Source organism: Eptatretus burgeri, chromosome 11, assembly GCF_056783735.1.
Source record: "Eptatretus burgeri isolate ZD-2024b chromosome 11, Ebu_testis_v1, whole genome shotgun sequence".
NCBI lineage: Eukaryota > Metazoa > Chordata > Myxini > Myxiniformes > Myxinidae > Eptatretus > Eptatretus burgeri.
The window spans coordinates 96,845,929-96,864,147 of NC_140971.1; the positions used below are offsets into that span (position 1 = coordinate 96,845,929).

General features: G+C 43.4%; 2 protein-coding genes across 5 annotated transcripts in view; one reads left to right on the forward strand and one right to left on the reverse strand.

Annotated features, from left to right (window-relative positions):
• Nucleotides 1–1,141: 1,141 nt before the first annotated feature.
• COX5A (cytochrome c oxidase subunit 5A) lies at nt 1,142–16,430 on the forward strand. Its single transcript, XM_085847551.1, has 4 exons — nt 1,142–1,338; nt 5,709–5,837; nt 5,989–6,110; nt 15,960–16,430. The coding sequence occupies exons 1-4, from the start codon at nt 1,269–1,271 to the stop codon at nt 16,071–16,073; spliced, it is 435 nt and encodes a 144-aa protein (XP_085703677.1). The 5' UTR covers nt 1,142–1,268; the 3' UTR covers nt 16,074–16,430.
• The window catches only part of DNAI1 (dynein axonemal intermediate chain 1), a 106,107-nt gene continuing 98,890 nt past the window's right edge, over nt 11,003–18,219 (reverse strand). For 3 of the 4 annotated variants that reach the window (XM_085847548.1, XM_085847544.1, XM_085847549.1), the window contains one exon: nt 13,635–13,904. The gene's annotated coding sequence lies outside the window, so the exon portion shown is untranslated. Of the gene's footprint in view, nt 12,180–13,634; nt 13,905–18,219 lie in introns of those variants that run through there. The other variant, XR_015049608.1, reaches the window with a different exon arrangement.

Consider the following 18,219-nt stretch of genomic DNA (forward strand, 5'->3'; position numbering starts at 1 on the left):
TTGGAGCTTGTGTGTGGATGGGTCAGGTGATGATGCTGGTGTTGGTGCAGCACAGGCATGATGGGCCGAATGGCCTCCTCCTGCACGTCAAAGTTCCCTGTTTCTCGTTATCAGCAGAGTTCCCCCCTTCGGGCAATCTTGTTCCAAGCAATGCAACACGTCCTTCTGTATAGGCAACAGTGTATCTGAGGCAGTGTATAGTCAACCCCCCCCCCCCAGGGGTTGCATGTACGAAGCAAAAACGTACCTCCGGCTTATCTATCTATAATTCCAGCAATCTGTGTGTGTCTGTCTGTCTGTCTGTCTGCGACTGCCGTTTCTCGACAACCACCGGTTCGATCTCATTGAAACTTGCCAGGTATATTGCCGGGGCCCTGCGGATGTGCCTTTTCAAGGTTTGATGTCAATCGGATGAGCGGTTCCCAAGTTACAGCCATTTATTTACTAAACCAATGACAGAACATGGTTATGACATCACAATTCTTGATTTTCTTTGCACGTACGGCCACATACTAGTAATTCAAAACACCCCACTGCACTGGAAAACGTGTGGACAGGAATACTGTACGTCCTGTACATGGTGGACACTTGTAATACCCTTCCCCACCTGGAGGTGGCGCTACACGATACACATTCACATGGAGAACTGGGGTCCCCACCCCTTCTGAATGTTCGAATAAGTGTGTATATCATGTAATAAGTGTATATGCAATCGGACCAGAAGTGTCCGAGGAGGAGGAGTAGTAGCATGCCAAGCACGGCTCCGTGGATTCGAGAAAGGATGGAAGAACGGGAGACGTTTGTGAAGCACGAAGGAAACGTCCGTCTGAGGCTGTCCGCTCTTTACCCGGTTAACATTGATGGAGCGGAGCTTCGTTTGATTCCTCGGTTAACTCGGATCGTGTTCCCATTTGATTTACATTCGCATCGCAGATTTATTTATTTTAATGTAAGTTCGGATGACATGCAGCGTTAGTCCTTTTGAGGAGTATATGACCGATTTAGCTAGCTCGGCGTGTGCTCCGTTCGGTGATTGATGGTTTTTTTTAATATAATTTAAACGTTAAAACGCCCTTTGAGCCGAGTTACATATCTCGCAGGTTACTACACGATAATAATCTCGGAGATAACAAAGTGCAAGGGATTATTTAAGGAGGAAACGGAAGTCGTTTTTAACGACCATCTTGCCCTTTGCTGAGGAAGAGAGTGACCTCAGGCGTGATCCTGTTGTTGTCACTGCACAGTTTTCACCGGAGGAACAAGACGCCATGTTGCGCCTTTTGGCGAGCCGAGTCACCTCACAGGTCGGACGGAGGGCGAGAGAACGGCGAACCGCAGGTAGAGAGAGAGGAGTGGGGGATCACACACGGAAGGCGACACTGTACACGGGCGGATGTCGATGTGGGGTCGAGGGACAAGGACAATCGGCCGTCCGAGTTCGTTCATCACTCTATACATTATCATATCACGTGCCCGATGATTAAATCATTCAAATGTATTAATATACATTAAATGGAAGTAGTGGTTAAATAAGTTTGTATAAAAAAATTACATTGACTGACTGGACACAACTTTGAGGTTGTAGGTATATTGAGGAATCTGCTGATGTGGACCTGCGACCGTGGTTGTGGATCCGCCGTTTGGAGAGGTTCTGGGCTGAAAGGATCGAAACCTCGATGATCAACGGTTCTCAGCGTGTGTGTGTGTCTGTGTGTGTGTCTGTGTCTGTGTCTGTGTCTGTGTCTGTGTCTGTGTCTGTGTGTGTGTGTGTGTGTGTGTGTGTGTGTGTGTGTGTGTGTGTGTGTGTGTGTGTGTGTGTGTGTGTGTGTGTGTGTGTGTGTGTGTGTGTGTGTGTGTGTGTGTGTGTGTGTGTGTGTGAGTGATTACTACGTCTGAGTTCCTTCTTGGGATTACGAAGTGCAGTAATTGATCTTTATTTTGATTCGACCTCCGGATGACGACGACGATGACTGCACTTGTCATTTCCACTTTCAGGTGTCGTGTTCACCAATTGCCAAAGTGCACAGATGTACTCAAAATGACGTATTCCTTGAATACATGAACATTAATGGCGGGAGTTGTTAAAATTCTGAAAGAAATGATTAACGTGATCTGTGACGTCCTGCATGGAGACCAATAACAAGTGTACTGGGTGTTCGTGAAAGACCCGGACAACTTTGGTTGTTCATATATTTAGAACCGCAAACGATACGACGATATCCTTTGGTTTGTGTGATACAGGAACTTGATGTTTTTTATACACACCGTCAATACACTTCAATGTGAGCTCCGTGTGGCACGAGCAGGACATCACGGCGGTGCAAGAGTTCTTGCCACGGTCAGATCAGCATGCTGACGTCCACCAGTGCGCATGTAGCTGTGATCCAAGAACGAAGATCCTGCAGGTTTGGTGCCTTGGTGTTGTAGACTACTTTAACAAACCCCCACAAGGAAAAAAAATAAAAAAATCAAGGGGGGTGGTGTCTGGTGATCGTGGTGGCCAGGTGGTTGTCGGTCTTGGCCAATCCAGCGACCTGGAAATATTTCATTCAGGACTGCTCGAACGACTAAGGCCCAATGAGGGGGAACACCATCCTGTTGAAAAATGATATCGGGTTGTGGGTCTTCAATCTGTGAGAAGGTGAATCCTGATAACATGTTCATGTAAATTGCTGAGGTCACTGTATCCTCCACCAAGCGGTCATAGAGAAGGCCATGCCACTCATTGACCTTTGGACTGTCACGATGTGTTCAATGACCACTTGGGCGTTTTCAGAGCCACAGATCCTCACATTGTGCCGGTTGACCTCCCAAACCCGATACATGAAAGCAAGCTTCGTCTGTGAACATGACATTTTTCAGGTAATCTTTGTCATCCTCGATGCCATTGAGCATTTCCAAGGCAAATGCCTTGCATTTGTGTCCGTCATTTGGTTTGAGTTGCTGCAGGATCTGCACCTTATAGGCATAAAGCTTCACTTATTTTTTTTCTTTTTTTTTAATGTAAAAACCTGTGTGCAGTGGTGGTTGGTCGTCCCATTTGTCTGTCAGGTCAGGTCAGGTATGGGAGCATGTGCCAGAACAGCACGTCGCTGCGTCCACTTTCCGCCGGTACTCCAGGGGCCTCCGTCTGGCCATCCCCCAGGCAGATGCCAGGCCCATCCCCATCTCCTTCAGATGATGGTCAACCTGTTGCAACCATGAGGCACGTGGTCGACCCACTGGCCTCCTCCACTCATGAGACTCCCTCGCTGAGAGAATCTGGTGAGCAGGATCAGAGTCAGGAAAACGAGCCACATGTCCATACAGCCGCAACTGACGCTCACGGACTATGCAGGTAACAAATCTCATCCGAGTCTCTCTCGGCATCCGCTCGTTGGACACAAAATCCGACCAGCGATAGCCAAGGATTCTCCGAAGAGACCTGGTACCAAAGGAATTAAGTCTCCGTCTCAGATCCTTGGTCAGAGTCCAAGTCTCGCACCCATAGAGCACGACTGGAAGTACCAAGGACCTGAAGACTCGGACTTTCGTCCTCCCGCACAGGTACCGGCAGCGCCACACCCCATGATCCAGTGAATCCATGACTCCCCAGGCCCGACCCAGACGTCTATTGACCTCTGACTCGCAGCCAGCAGAGACATGAATATCACTGCCAAGGTAAGTGAATCTCTCCACGACCTCAACATCCTCACCACAAACAGACACAGACAGGACAGCAGCATCCAAGATGTCACCGAAAGCCTGGATCTTAGTTTTGACCCAAGAAACCCGTAATCCCAACGGCTCCGACTCCTCATTCAGCACCTCGAGGGCCCCCAAGAGGATGTCTAAAGTCTCCGCAAAGATGACTGCATCATCTGCAAAGTCAAGGTCCGAGATCTTGACATTCCCAAATGACGCACCGCAACTTGATCTCTCCGACATCCTCCCTAGAATCCAGTCCATACAAGTGCTGAAAAGTGTGGGGGCAAGTACATATCCCTGACGAACTCCAGTAACAACTGGAAATAAGTCAGAGATGGTACCACCACACTTCACAGCACTCTCAGTACCAGAGTAGAGTTCAGACATCAGATCGATCAGTTTTGGTGGCACCCCACGAAGACCAAGAATCCTCCAGAGGACATCCCGATTCACTGAATCGAACGCTTTACAGAGATCAACATAGGCTGCAAGCAGCCCCTGCCGAAACTCTCGTCTGCGTTCGGTGAGGACACGAAGTGCAAGGATACGGTCAATCGTTGACCTCTTTGGTGTAAAGCCTGACTGCTCTGGACGCTGGTGCTCAAGCAGATGGTGGCGAACCCTATCGAGAATTATCCGAGCAAAGACCTTGCCCGGCACTGAGAGCAGCGTCACCCCTCGGTAGTTGTTGCAGTCTTGGCGATCACCCTTCCCTTTCCAGAGAGGGACAACAAGGCCCCTCTTCCAGTCAGTTGGGATGATGCCTGTGTTCCAGGCAGAGCACAAAACTGCATGCAACGACACGAGTGCAGCATTTCCACCAGCCTTGAGAAGTTCGGCATGGATGCCACAGATCCCTGGAGCTTTGCCGCGTTTCAACTGGTTCACCGCAGCCCGTGTTTCCACAAGCGTAGGTGGACCACAGTTGATTCGAGGGTCAGCAACAGGGATTGTAACACCCTTGACGTCCAACTCCACAGTTGGGGGATCAGCCTGGTACAACCGCTCAAAGTAACCGGCCCAGCGGGCCTTCACTTCAGACTCCTCTGTCAAGAGCCTACCACTCTCTGCTCGAACTGTAGTGCTCCGAGGGATGGGCTTGGATGAACGTAATGCGCGAATTCCCCTGTAAGCGGGACGAGAATCACCTGCCCACAGGTACTCCTGCACAGGAGGTACTCCCACGGAGTGGGTTTTCAGATTTTTTTGCGTTTTTGCGTTTTGCGGAATGAAGGGTTTTACGGTGGCCGGAGTGCAAATCCTGCCACCAACCTCCTAATAAGAAGTGACCCAACTGCAGGAGGACGTCCGCAGACACAGTTGGGCACTAGATATGGATGGCCGTTGGCTCACAAGGAGCTCCTCCGCCCTTTGACAGGTTTTGTTTTTAATCCTGCTGGGTGTCTATATCCAAACACCCTCCTCACCAGAAACCCTGGTGGGGGAGACGGTTTAGTCGCCGACAACCCGACCATGGAACAGGTTAGTACAGGTTTACATGGTACCTGTAGCAGGTCACAGATCGAACCTGACCTGACAAAAGGTCTGTATGTCTGTATGTGCGTCAAATTGCTGGGACCTTGTAGTTGAAATGATTCACGCACTCGTTCAACATCTGCAGCACCTGTGCTTGGTCCACCGGTACTTTTCTGTTTCAAACAACTTCCAGTCTCCTTCAACCTCTTGGACCACTCTGATACCAGTCCGCGATGGCAGATTCCTTCTTCACCTTGTACAGAAATTACGCTGAACTTGCGCGTTGGATCTCGTCTCTGAACCGTTCGACGCACTAAGCTTTCTGTTGTGGAGTCGCCATTTTATTTGACATTAAATCACCAGACCTGGAAATAAAGAAAACATTGAGTTTCTCCATCACTATCATATACACCAAAGGGTGTCGTCGCATCATTTGTGGTGCTGAATATAATTAACAACCAAAGTTGTCGGTTCTTTTTGGAACACCCTGTATATTTGTAGGATGGGAACCCATGGATGTACTTTCCGTTCTTTCTATCCCACAGTCGTGGCTGTCCCTTCCTTGTTGTTGAGTCGTGGACTCCATAAATCTCAAGAAACTGATGAGGAGTTTGATGCTCACTGGGTGATGTATTTCAACAACGCTGACATCACTGCCTGGGAGTTACGGAAAGGTAGTTTACCTGGGTGGGATCTGTTTGGACACACCTTGAATCCCCCACACCCTCCTTCAATTTGCTTTCTCTGCATGACTGGTGATACCATTTGTAGCAATGTCGATGAACAAGAATGTAGATCGAGTTCCTGGTTGTCTCCTTCCCTTAGGCTTGAACACTCTGTATGACTTTGACCTTGTGCCAGAGCCAAAGATATTGTCTGCTGCCTTTAAAGCATGTCGTCGACTGAACGACCTGGCCAGCACAGTTCGTCTTTTGGAGGCAGTAAAGGTAAAATGGTGATTGGGATGGGGTAGTCACCATGAAGATGGGGGGTGGGTGGGGATAGAATTCTATCATCATTTTTGAGGCTGAACAATTCCTTTTTTGTCTGCATTCGATTAATTATTAAATCTTCATCCATCTCTTTCAATGTTTAAAGGATCACTTGGAACAAAAAACAAATAACGCCGTCGGTGCTTCAGAATTGTACATTCTCTTTTCCTGCTGTTGAATATTCATTCAGTAAAAGTGCATGCGTACGTGCCCTTTATATATACGCTAGCAAACACACGCACACTGAATGAATATGAACACACCAAGCCAATCACCCCCCCCCCCCCGTCTCACAAACCTGTTTATAAAGATTAATGTTTGTGAACATCTTAACGTCGATATAAATGTAACTTTTTTTTCGGTGAAAGCTACTCAAGGTTTTTTTTGGGTTGCATACAGTATGTACTGATTCTAACCTGACTGATTGGAGTCGGTGATAATCACACTGACTCCAACCTTCCGATTCCAGAAAAATTGACGATAGTGTGTGTGTGTGTGTGTGTGTGTGTGTGTGTGTGTGTGTGTGTGTGTGTGTGTGTGTGTGTGTGTGTGTGTGTGTGTGTGTGTGTGTGTGTGTGTGTGTGTGTGTGTGTGTGTGTGTGTGTGTGTGTTTTCATATCTTGGTTGGATAAGTGTCAACCCCCCTCCCCGAGTTGATACTTGGTGGAAGCACCTTTGATGGCAATTACAGCTGTGAGTTTGTTGGGATAGGTGTCTACCAACTTTGCACACCTTGACTGGGTAATATTTGCCCATTCTTCTGTACAAAACTTCAAGCTCGGTGAAGTTGTGTTGGGGGTGTTGATGGACAACAATCTTCAAGTCTTGCCACAAAATTTTAATTGGATTTAGGTTGGGGCTCTGATTTATCTTTTGGTTCCATCGCCACTCCAGTGCAGCTTTGGCTGTGTGCTACGGGTCATCGTCGTATTGAAAGATGAACTTCCATCCCAATTTCAGCTTTCCTGCAGAAGGCAGCGGGTTTTCTTGGATTTTTCTGTATTTTGCTCCATCCGTTTTCCCTTTTATCCTGACAAGCACCCCGTCCCTGCTGATGAGGAACATCCCCATAACACGATTCTGCCACAACCATGCTTCACAGTAGGGATGGTTTTCTTTGGGTGATGTGCTGTGTTGGATTTGTGACAAATGTAATGTTTTGCATTTAGGCTCAAAAGTTCCATCTAGGTTTTGTCAGACCACAAAACTTTTTTTTGAGTAATGGCTTCCTTCTGCCCACCCGAACCATACAGGCTGGAGTTGTGGAGTGCTTGGGATATTGTTGTTACATGCACACAGTGATTAGTCTTTGCCATAAAGCCCTGTAGCTCTTTCAAAGTTGCCATTGGCCTCTTTGTGGCCTCTGTGATCAGTCTCGTCCTTGCTTGGTCATCTAGTTTAGAGGGACAGCCTGATCTAGGCAGGATCTTGGTGGTACCATATGCCTTGCACTTCTTAATGATTGTCTTGATTGTGCTCCAAGGGATATTCAAGGCCTTTCAATATTTTTACACGCATCCCCTGATCTGTTCCTTTCCACACCTTTATCCTGGGGGTCTTTTCAAAGCTCACTGGATCTCATGGTTGAGTCTTTGCTGTGAAATTCACTTCCCAGGAGAGGAAATATACAGGAAAAGCTGATTTTGTTCTGAAATAATCAGAATCACTACAATTTAACACAGGTGGAGGCCAATCAACTTTGTGTGTGATTTTGAAGGTGATTGGTTATACCTGAGCTAATTTCGAATTGCTATTATATCAGGGGATGGACACTTATCCAACCAAGATATGAGTCATTCCATCTGAAATCACCAAATTAAAGAAAATGTTCCCAGTTGACCCCTTCAGATTTACTTTAAACTTTCATAAAATAGTTCCCAGGTATCAAAATGAAGCTGCATAAAATTTTAGGTCCATAGATGCGGTCAACTCCGAGATATTGAGGGTTGAAAATGTGGTTGTGGCCCTATTTTTCTGGTCGCTGCGAGCATCACAAAATGAACGGCTACTTTTAAACTCCCACAACTTTTTAAATATTAATGCTAGAGCCTTGAAATTTTCAGAGATTATTCTTCTATAACTGCTCTGTAAGAAACAAACATAAAACTGAGTATACCTCTATTAAATTTTATGACCTGATCAGTTTGAATCCAGAAAAAAAATGTTGGTTTTGTATGAAGATCCAACTTTGAGAGCCCATATATTTTTATTAACCCATCCCAGAAGCTTGAAATTTTTCATGTAATAACTGTATGGTAGTGGTATTCAAATACATGTTTACTTTTCTTAATCAGTCATATATAATACAGTCATGATCCCTCAAAAATTGAAAATTTTCATTTTTCCCTGAAATTCAGGTGAGGATTGCAAATATATGACAAGGTATACCACTTCAAATTGTTCACCATTGGAAAGAGCAGATTCAAGTTTCCAAAAGTGTCAATTATCGAAGTGGTATATTTTTTTTTTAAATATATTTTCTATTTTTAAAAAAAAACTGTTGTTAACACAGTCGTGAATACATGAAGTGTGTGCATGGTGTGGGTACCATGGTAATCATGAATGATTAGTTCTATGATTCAAATTAATAATACAAAAATATATCACACACTGCAATAACAATGCAATAAAACATTTCACGGAAATGATTTGAATAGGACCTTGATCTGCTTTTCCAAGTCAGATGCGAGCTTGTTCTGCCTCCCAGTTGACGTTAGGGGAGCATCAATAACTTTCATCACATGGACCAAAGGAACCCAACAAATGTCCTCCCTTGAATGTAACTATATACACTGCTGACATCAGCAGATCAGCCACTATTTCTGAGTTATATTTTTAGTCCCAGCCAGATGAGTTAAACTCTTGCTATTAACAAATGAGAAACAAAGAATTACAAATTCAAATTTCAAAGTATTGTGTTCATGGTATCCTAACAGCAGATGATATGTATGTACATTGCATATACAAATTATACATGTACTACATGAAAAAGGACTGTTCATTGAATAGCACACAACGCGCACAGCACTGGCAGAACATCATTTATTCAAATATTTTAAAAATATTGATAGAAACATTATACCACTTTGATATTTGACACTTTTGTACTCTTGAATATGCTCTTTCCAATGATGAACAATTTGAAGTGGTATACCTTGTCATATATTTGCAATCCTCACCTGAATTTCAGGGAAAAATGAAAATTTTCAATTTTTGAGGGATCATGACTGTATTATATATGACTGATTAAGAAAAGTAAACATGTATTTGAATACCACTACCATACAGTTATTACATGAAAAAATTTCAAGCTTCTGGGATGGGTCAATAAAAATATATGGGGTCTCAAAGTTGCGTCTTCATACAAAACCCAACATTTTTTTTTCTGGATTTCAACTGATCAGGTCATAAAATTTAATAGAGGTATACTCCGTTTTATGTTTGTTTCTTACAGAGCAGTTATAGAAGAATAATCTCTGAAAATTTCAAGGCTCTAGCATTAATATTAAAAAAGTTGTGGGAGATTAAAAGTAGTCGTTCATTTTGTGATGCTCGCAACGACCATAAAAATATGGCCACAACCACATTTTCAACTCTCAATATCTCAGAATTGTCCGCATCGATGGACCTAAAATTTTACGCAGCTTCATTTTGATACCTGGGAGCTATTTTATGAAAGTTTAAAGTAAATCTAAGGGGGTCAACTGGGAGGCCTCTGGTGATATGAGGTGGAACGACTCGTATTCTCGATTTGAATTTTTAATTAATTTTCTGAAATTTGTGGAATTTGTTTTTCAATTTGAAGTTGTGGGTTATGATGTGTAAATAAAAGGTGGAACAAGTCTGATTTAATGCAATTAAATTCCAGGTGAAAAGGCAACAAAAGATGGAAGTTTTGAAAGGAGGTGTAGACTTTCTATAGGCACTGTATTCTCTCCAACTCCTGTACCCCCACCTCTGTCTCTGTCTCTGTCTCTGTCTCTGTCTCTGTCTCTGTCTCTGTCTCTGTCTCTGTCTCTGTCTCTGTCTCTGTCTCTGTCTCTGTCTCTGTCTCTGTCTCTGTCTCTGTCTCTGTCTCTGTCTCTGTCTCTGTCTCTGTCTCTGTCTCTGTCTCTGTCTCTGTCTCTGTCTCTGTCTCTGTCTTTCTTTCTCTCTCTCTTTCTCTCTCTCTTTCTCTCTCTCTCTTTCTCTCTCTCTTTCTCTCTCTCTTTCTCTCTCTCTTTCTCTCTCTCTTTCTCTCTCTCTTTCTCTCTCTCTTTCTCTCTCTCTTTCTCTCTCTCTTTCTCTCTCTCTTTCTCTCTCTCTTTCTCTCTCTCTTTCTCTCTCTCTTTCTCTCTCTCTTTCTCTCTCTCTTTCTCTCTCTCTTTCTCTCTCTCTTTCTCTCTCTCTTTCTCTCTCTCTTTCTCTCTCTCTTTCTCTCTCTCTTTCTCTCTGTGTGTCTGTGTCTGTCCCATCCTTGCTCTACCCCCTCTCAATACAGTGCAGCACCCTCCTCTCGTGTGTGTGTGTATTCAGGCGGTGTTTTTCTCTGGGTGGTATTTATAGTATTATCGGTATAAAATGAATTTCAGACATTATTTTGTTTCCTTCTTCACTGTTATGGCCTGTCGCAGCAAAGTGGGAGCCACTTCATTCCAAAACTGACCAAAAATTATCAAAAATGTACCATGAAATTATCAAATCATTAACTATTCCATAAACTGGAGCATATTGGAACACAAGGCAAAAAACAGTTTATCAATTCAGACAAACACAACTCAGGAATCAATCTTTCAATTTGGGGATTTTTTTCTTTTTTTTAAATTGAAATTAGTAAGAAATGCTCACTCGCACAAAAATTATTTTTTAACACTGAATATATACACAAAAACGATTATTATGCATATCAATGAATTAAAAAATATTTCTTGGAAAACTTTTTTCTTTTTTTTTGTAATATAATGACATTAATGACGTCAGCAAATTCAAGATTTGTGTCCTTTCAACCAGCCTGGCACACTTCAATCCACTCCGATTGTCACGAAATTTGCCAATAATCTATAGGACACCCAGATAGATGCCCATATACCTCATATTTTCCATTATCTTGCTCTATATATGCACGGTTATGACGTTATATTACGTTATGACTTCATATGAAAGCCCGAAACTATGTAATGAAACCAATTGAAACGGTGGAAGACCCAAAACGTTCAATGATAAAATCATCAATCATGAAGAGAATTGAAGAAACTAGTACTATGGAAGGAATCAAGTAACGTAATAATCAAGATTGTCCTTGTCAGCCGTCAGTCTAGTTTACCAAAATTCACCCCGATTGTCAGGGAACTTTGAACAATTGTTGATTGATCTATACCAATCGGAGTTCCCAGATCGAGATTGGGCCTATACTCTGACTCTATAGAGTTGACCTCCGCCTAGTACGCTGATAGTTTATGCGAATGAGACCAGCTTGCTCAATCATTCAAAAATGATAATCTCTTCGAGTGCGTAGAGGGGCAGCCGTAATACTTCGCGTACTTTACCGCAAATATTTTTGGCACCAACTTCCACAAGATCAGGGCATACCATGGGCAGTAGGCATCTAGTATCGATGTACGCGAGCTTAGTGTCCTTGTAGTACGAACGATGACACTTATGACACTAATCGAGTTGAACCAGACTGATAAACATTTAAATATCATGGACACTTACTATGACAATCCGTTCCACTTGTTAGGCCAGGATGTCGTGACGCGATAGTATCAAATTTTGGCAAATTTTCATATTTCTCGATGGACATGAATAAAAAATTAAATTTTCTTCCCTCCAAATGTTTGTCGGATAAATATTTGAGCATTATTGCTCATAGACTTGTGAAGTCGGTCTGATTAATCTATTTTAATGTCCAAATACTTAAAACATTCACTCACCTCAATATTTCAGCAATAATTCCAGAATTCCATAATCGTCGCATAATGGCGGACAAGAAAAAAAAAATCTCCCTTTAATTGTTGAGGGAGATGAGGCAAACCTGTATTTTTCCTGCAAAGAAGGTCATGACAGAAATGTATCATTTGGGGTAAGAGATTTCAAATTCAATGATTCAGGTAAAATTGTATTGTATATAATATTGATTGTCGCGTAATGGCGGACAAATTTGAAATTTTGAAACGCGTGGTCAGTGAGCGGTATTTAATCAAAATATGTCTATAATGTTTGTAAAATTAGATAATATGATTATTGTTGGTAAAATGAGCCTCATCTCAGCCACTTTCAGCACACTTCACAGAATAGCACAGGCACTTTTATTTTTTCATCCCTGAATAGGCATTCAAAGTGAAACGAGGATAAATTTCACTCCATCACATGCCACTCAGCCAATTGTTGATCGATTTCCAAACTGTAACTTATGTTCTGGAAAGGAAAGTTCACTCTTTCTGTTGAAATAAACTTTTCAAAACTAAGTTCCAATGACGAATATCAGATAAATTAAACAACATCTGAAAATCTAAAAATGAAACTGGAAATATGACTGCTTTTTCAGCTGATCGCATTTAACGTACATGAATCTTAGGATCCTGACATCTGACGGTCATTAAAGTATACATTTTTTAAATAGATTTTTCAATGCTCTAACTGACTGTGAGGGTTTCAAGAAGGCTAGTTTACTCATATTTGTGTTTATTTACTGTTATTTAAATACAAGCATTGGAACAGGATGGCTCCCACTTAGCTGTGACAGGCCTTATTCTATGCAGAATCATTTTGATGAGACTATGAATCGTAATAAACACTCCACCACACGTCTGCCTTCCCTTCCTCTCATCTCCTTCCCTTCCCCCACCCCTCCTTGCTCCCCCCCCTCCTGCACCCCTCCTCTCTCTCTCTTCCCCCCCCCCCCGCCTCAGTATTCCCATCAGCGAAGTGACGGGTGGTATTTGCTTGTACTAAAAATAAACTAGCAATAACTGACTTGCCTAATAATTCCAAATGCAACTCTGAAGCATCTGAAGATGAAAAGCTCATCCGCATCCTCTTTATATTCGGACTTGTTTTTCCATATTCTAAACATGACAAACAGCCTTAAAAAAAATGTACAAAATTTGGCTTTTAGGTGATCTTGACCTTTTGAACTCAAAAGCAAGAGGCTTTAGTGACCCAATATACAAACCCTGCTCAAATTTCAAGTCGATCCGATGGAAATTTACAATTTTGTGACCTTTGACTTTTTGACCTTAACACAGGTGACTGAATTGGGTCGTATTGGGGTCAGTGACTGATATTTCTATTTTATGCAACATTGACCTTTTGATATTAAAAAAAACTCAAACAATGTGCTTGTACCTTCTGATCGGTGAACCAATTCAATGACCCAACATGCATATTCTTAAAATTTCAGGTCAACTGGATGATATTTGAGGACTTTGTGACTTGACCTTTGATGAAATTATTAATTTGTCTTCTCCATATTTCTCATCATGAAGCTTTGTTGGAAATTTGACAATCTCAAATGGTAAAGTTCAAGCCCGGGTACACGCACAGGTCATTGCAAAATCCCATCCCCCGCCCAGCGGGGGGCAGGCAAACAAGAACGGCACTTGGTGGAGCACATACCTCTTCCAGGTTGAAGAGTTTGTTTTGTATCCCACTAATGGGCCAGATCTGGATCCGGGCCTGAACCAAAATCTAATCAATTCGTCCTTGTCACACACACCCAAGCTGTCTACCAAGTTTCGTCCAAATCCATGCATAACTTTTTGAGACATCCTGCACACAGCTAGATAGGGATGAAAACATAACCTCCGTTCACCTTCAGTCGCAGAGGTAATAAGTAAAAACTTCACAAATAGCAATGCAGCTCTACGTTTAAACTCTCAACTGTTGAAGTGGCAGCTCCTCGACTTCATCAAACAGTTCACGCATTAAACCCAGTGGGTCAATAATGGATGAAAGGTCAGCGGCAAGCCCCATGGGTCTTCTCAGAGTCCAGAGGGTGCACACAAACAGTGAAGTCGACACAGGCAGTCGTTAAATAAATCATCAGAAGATACTCCAAGGTGACGAGGACAATTTGGACGTGTCCACTCAAGGCAAGTCTCGAAACGAAGACAGCCTTATGCCTCAATCCTGTTTCTCCTTTTTTTTTCCCGTTCCAAAATGTTGACTCCTTTCATCCTGAGTCAGAAAACTTAAGGCCCAGTCACACCTTGACGTTTTAGCCAGCAATGGCAACGTATTAAAATGTATGTAAAACGCTGGCTTACATTGAACTTTTGATGTTTTTTTTTTAAAGATTCGGACGTATTCATAACGACTTGGTCTTGTGCATAACGTATTAGTAACGGACACAGAAAGTTTCGTTGTGTTATCGATAACTTATACCAACGAATGCTGAACCTGTTGTCGGCCTTCACAACCTATGCCCAACGATAGTCTAACTTATTCATAGCGTGCTGCACTCATCGCTGACGATGACGTGGCGTAGGTTATGAAAAGGCTGCCGCACAACGATTCAAATCATAACCGCCGCAGAAATGGAAGTGTCAACATTGCAGTCACACCTTGGCGATCTTGCCAGCTTTTGCCGACCTCTGAAAAATGCGTCTAAAACGCTGGCGCACGTCGAATACGGAATGGGTAAGTTTGGTATGCGTGAATACAACGCTAAAGTACGCTATCATACGTTGTATTAAATGGAGTACGTCTTGTAATTTTGAACATGTTGAAAATTTTACGACGTACTTGCCATATGACACACGCTCCGCATGCGATGGGAATAAGTTGTACGCACGATATGCGATCGTTGACACACATCGACACACGTTACTTGTAAGGTGCTCATAAGTCGAAACACGTCAAGGTAATGGTTAGCGTCAGTGTTCCAGACTACCGTTTTTTTTTTCTTCGGTATGACTGTGTTCAGTGTACAGTGTGGTTATGATTTAAATCGTTGAGCGGCAGCCTATTAATTATATTATATTATAACCGCACTAGAAATCGAAGTGTCAAAATCACCATCATACCAAAGGAAGGAAGAAAAAAAAAACCTAAAAATAAAAAAAACAGGGAGTCTGGAACACTGACGCTAACCATTATCTTGATGTGTTTCGACTTATGAGTACCTTACAAGTAACGTGTGTCGATGTGTCACCGATCGCGTAACGTGAGTACAACACGTAACTCATAGGTTAGAAGTAAGTTTCAGGTACGCTAAACATTACCTCTGTTTCGACTGATGAGTAACTCACAAGTAACGTGTGTCAACGATCGCGTGACGTGCCTACAACTAATGGCCAGCGTTATGCGGAACGTGTGAGTCATACGCTGGCATAAGTCTTAAAATTTTAAGCATGGAAAATTTGAGGACAACCGAAAAGTACGTTTAAAGCCAGCGTACAACGACGTATGGCAGTGTTTTTCAGCGTGCTCTCAATATCAAAACTTACCCATAACGTATTAAACGTGTACCAGCGTTTTAGACAAATTTTCCAAAAATCGGCATACGTTGGCTAAAACGTCAAGGTGTGACTGGGCCTTTAACAGCAAGTATTACTCCCTCAATTGTTCAAGCAGTGACCTTTGCCAATCACAATTAAATCTTTGAAAAATAATAGACCTATATATATATATATATATATATATATATATATATATATATATATATATATATATATATATATATATAATTATTTTACACACACTCTATTGTTTGAAGTTCCCCTATAAGATTCTAAAATTACTGCTATTTTTACGATTAGTGCACCATCCCAAATATCGTTGATATGATTTAAGCAATTTTGTTTTGGTTTTGCCACAATGTAGAACAAAGCCGGAGGTCACAAGGACATCTACCCGTACATCATCCAGGAACTACAGCCAGCAATGCAAGAGCTGGGAATCTCGACGCCAGAAGAACTCGGGCTGGACAAGGCTTAGCCTTCTAGCCTTCACCAATCACCGTGTAACCACTATGCCTGAAATCTTGCATCATTCACCGTTACACTGCATCCCAGCACGATCAATGCATGAGTCCCTTTGTCCACAATTGCCCGTCTGACTGAGCTGTTATTTGGCTGTTCACGGCCTGTAATTTCTTACCTCTCTGTAACCATTAAAGCACTGGCAGGAAAGTGGTTAAAATATCCCAGGTACGGGTCCTCCAACCCTCTTCCTCACACATCTTGAAAATGTCTCAACCCTTGGCTTCCTTGTTCCACTTCCCTAAACTTGGTTCTTCTATACCCGTTGTACATGTTGATGAGTGATGGAAATAAATTTCTGGTTGTCGCTTGATCTCTGTTGCACTTGTTTCAAGGTTCCTTAGTTTGCTGATGTAGATCTACCCAAACTTGCCTGTTTTCTTGGTGGCATGGTAAAGTTGTTGGGATTTTCAAAAACTGCAAAAAAATATTGCCACATTAACTTCCTGTAACCATTGCGCACACGATGGGACCGATTTTCTGGAAAAATGCACCAAAATGTGGAATTGTGCCAAATTTAACACCTGTTCATGTTGCAGGTACAGTCAAATAGTGTTGTTGCAGATGCCGTGCCCTTCGCTCTCCTTTCTTGGGAGCTTTCAGTCAAATGGTTTGCGCTTGCATAAAGGATAGACAAACAGACGGGCCAAAATATGTCGAAGATATATTGGCGTGGATCGGCGAGCTCCGCTCGTCTCGCCACACATCCTTGCAGAGATCGACGTCACAGCTTTGTGTTCGTATGATTTACACCAATCGTCCAAACATTTTTCTACAAATCTATTTATGATATTGGTGATATATTTATATTAAATGTGTGATACAAGAAAGTCTGAGTGGTCTAAATGGTGTTGAGGTCTTTGTGGAATTAACGTTCAAATAGGACATGATTAATAGGCATATAGTCTTGAAGGAGGGCTTTAAGGGTCCACTGACTCACCACTTCACCTTTCTTTTTGGTTGTTATATATATATATATATATATATATATATATATATATATATATATATATTGTTGTGGTTACCAAATTCGCAAACCACCATTCAGGTCCCTTAGGTGAGGTATCTCGGTAAGTACATGTGTAGTTAGGCCCAAACCCGTTGTCTAGTGGGAATACATGTCATTTATGCGTGCTGCGACTCTTCAGGATAGCCGTTTTTCTTTTACTATCTTTAATTTGGACCAACCGCCATTGTTACCACCACCAACCACCGCTTCACCACAACCGCCACGACCTTCACGTCACACCTCGCAACCGTCGCATCGCCACCGTTCTTGCGCCGCCTGTGGGTACCGGTGTTGGACTCGTGCAGGGCGCGCGCCGAACAGCGTGTACAAAATCACGGATTTTGTGCTTCAAAAACGGATCAAAACGACACACGCCCACTTTTTGCCGTCCAATCGGTGAGCGAGGGGCGGTGGCCCCGCCCCAGGGCGTTGGAGGGCGATCGATATATGCAAATTTATGGATCAAAAGCATTCACGCCCACTTTTTCTCGGGCCAATGGGGAGCGAGGTGAAAGGTCGAAGGGAGGGGGTCAAAGATGAGAGGGCGAAGCTACGGGGCTGATAAAAAGCGACCGTGTTCGTCAGTCCAGTGAGTAGGAGAGTCGAGAGGGAACAGAGAGTCAAGACTTCGCGGGCGGTGGAGTTGGCAAGAAGGAGCTGGTCGTCGTGTGCGTTGGAGTCGGAGCGGAGGGGACGGAGCTGTGGAGAGGCGGCGAGGGCAGACGAGGGGGTGCTCGCGTCGTGCAGGGAGCTGCACCCCAGGGAGGCCGACAGCGCGACCTGGCCGAGGTGGAGACGCTCGTCGTGGGACAATAAAAATCCTCTATACCCCGAGCATCAGCAACCCCCTCCTGTTTCCCCCCGCGCTGAGATAGTGCGACCAAGGGGGCCCCTTTCCCACCCCCTACCAGACACTGCCCGCGAGGCCCGCGGAGTTGAGGCACCATCGCCGCTCCGCGTCTCATCACCAGACGGGTAGGCCCGACCCGGTCTCGGCCTCAGGCCCGCCTCATCCTTGAGGGTATTCTTTCCTTGGTTTTGGGTATGTGTTGTCGGCGCCGTCTGTGAAGTAAAATTGTATAAGTGTTGCCGT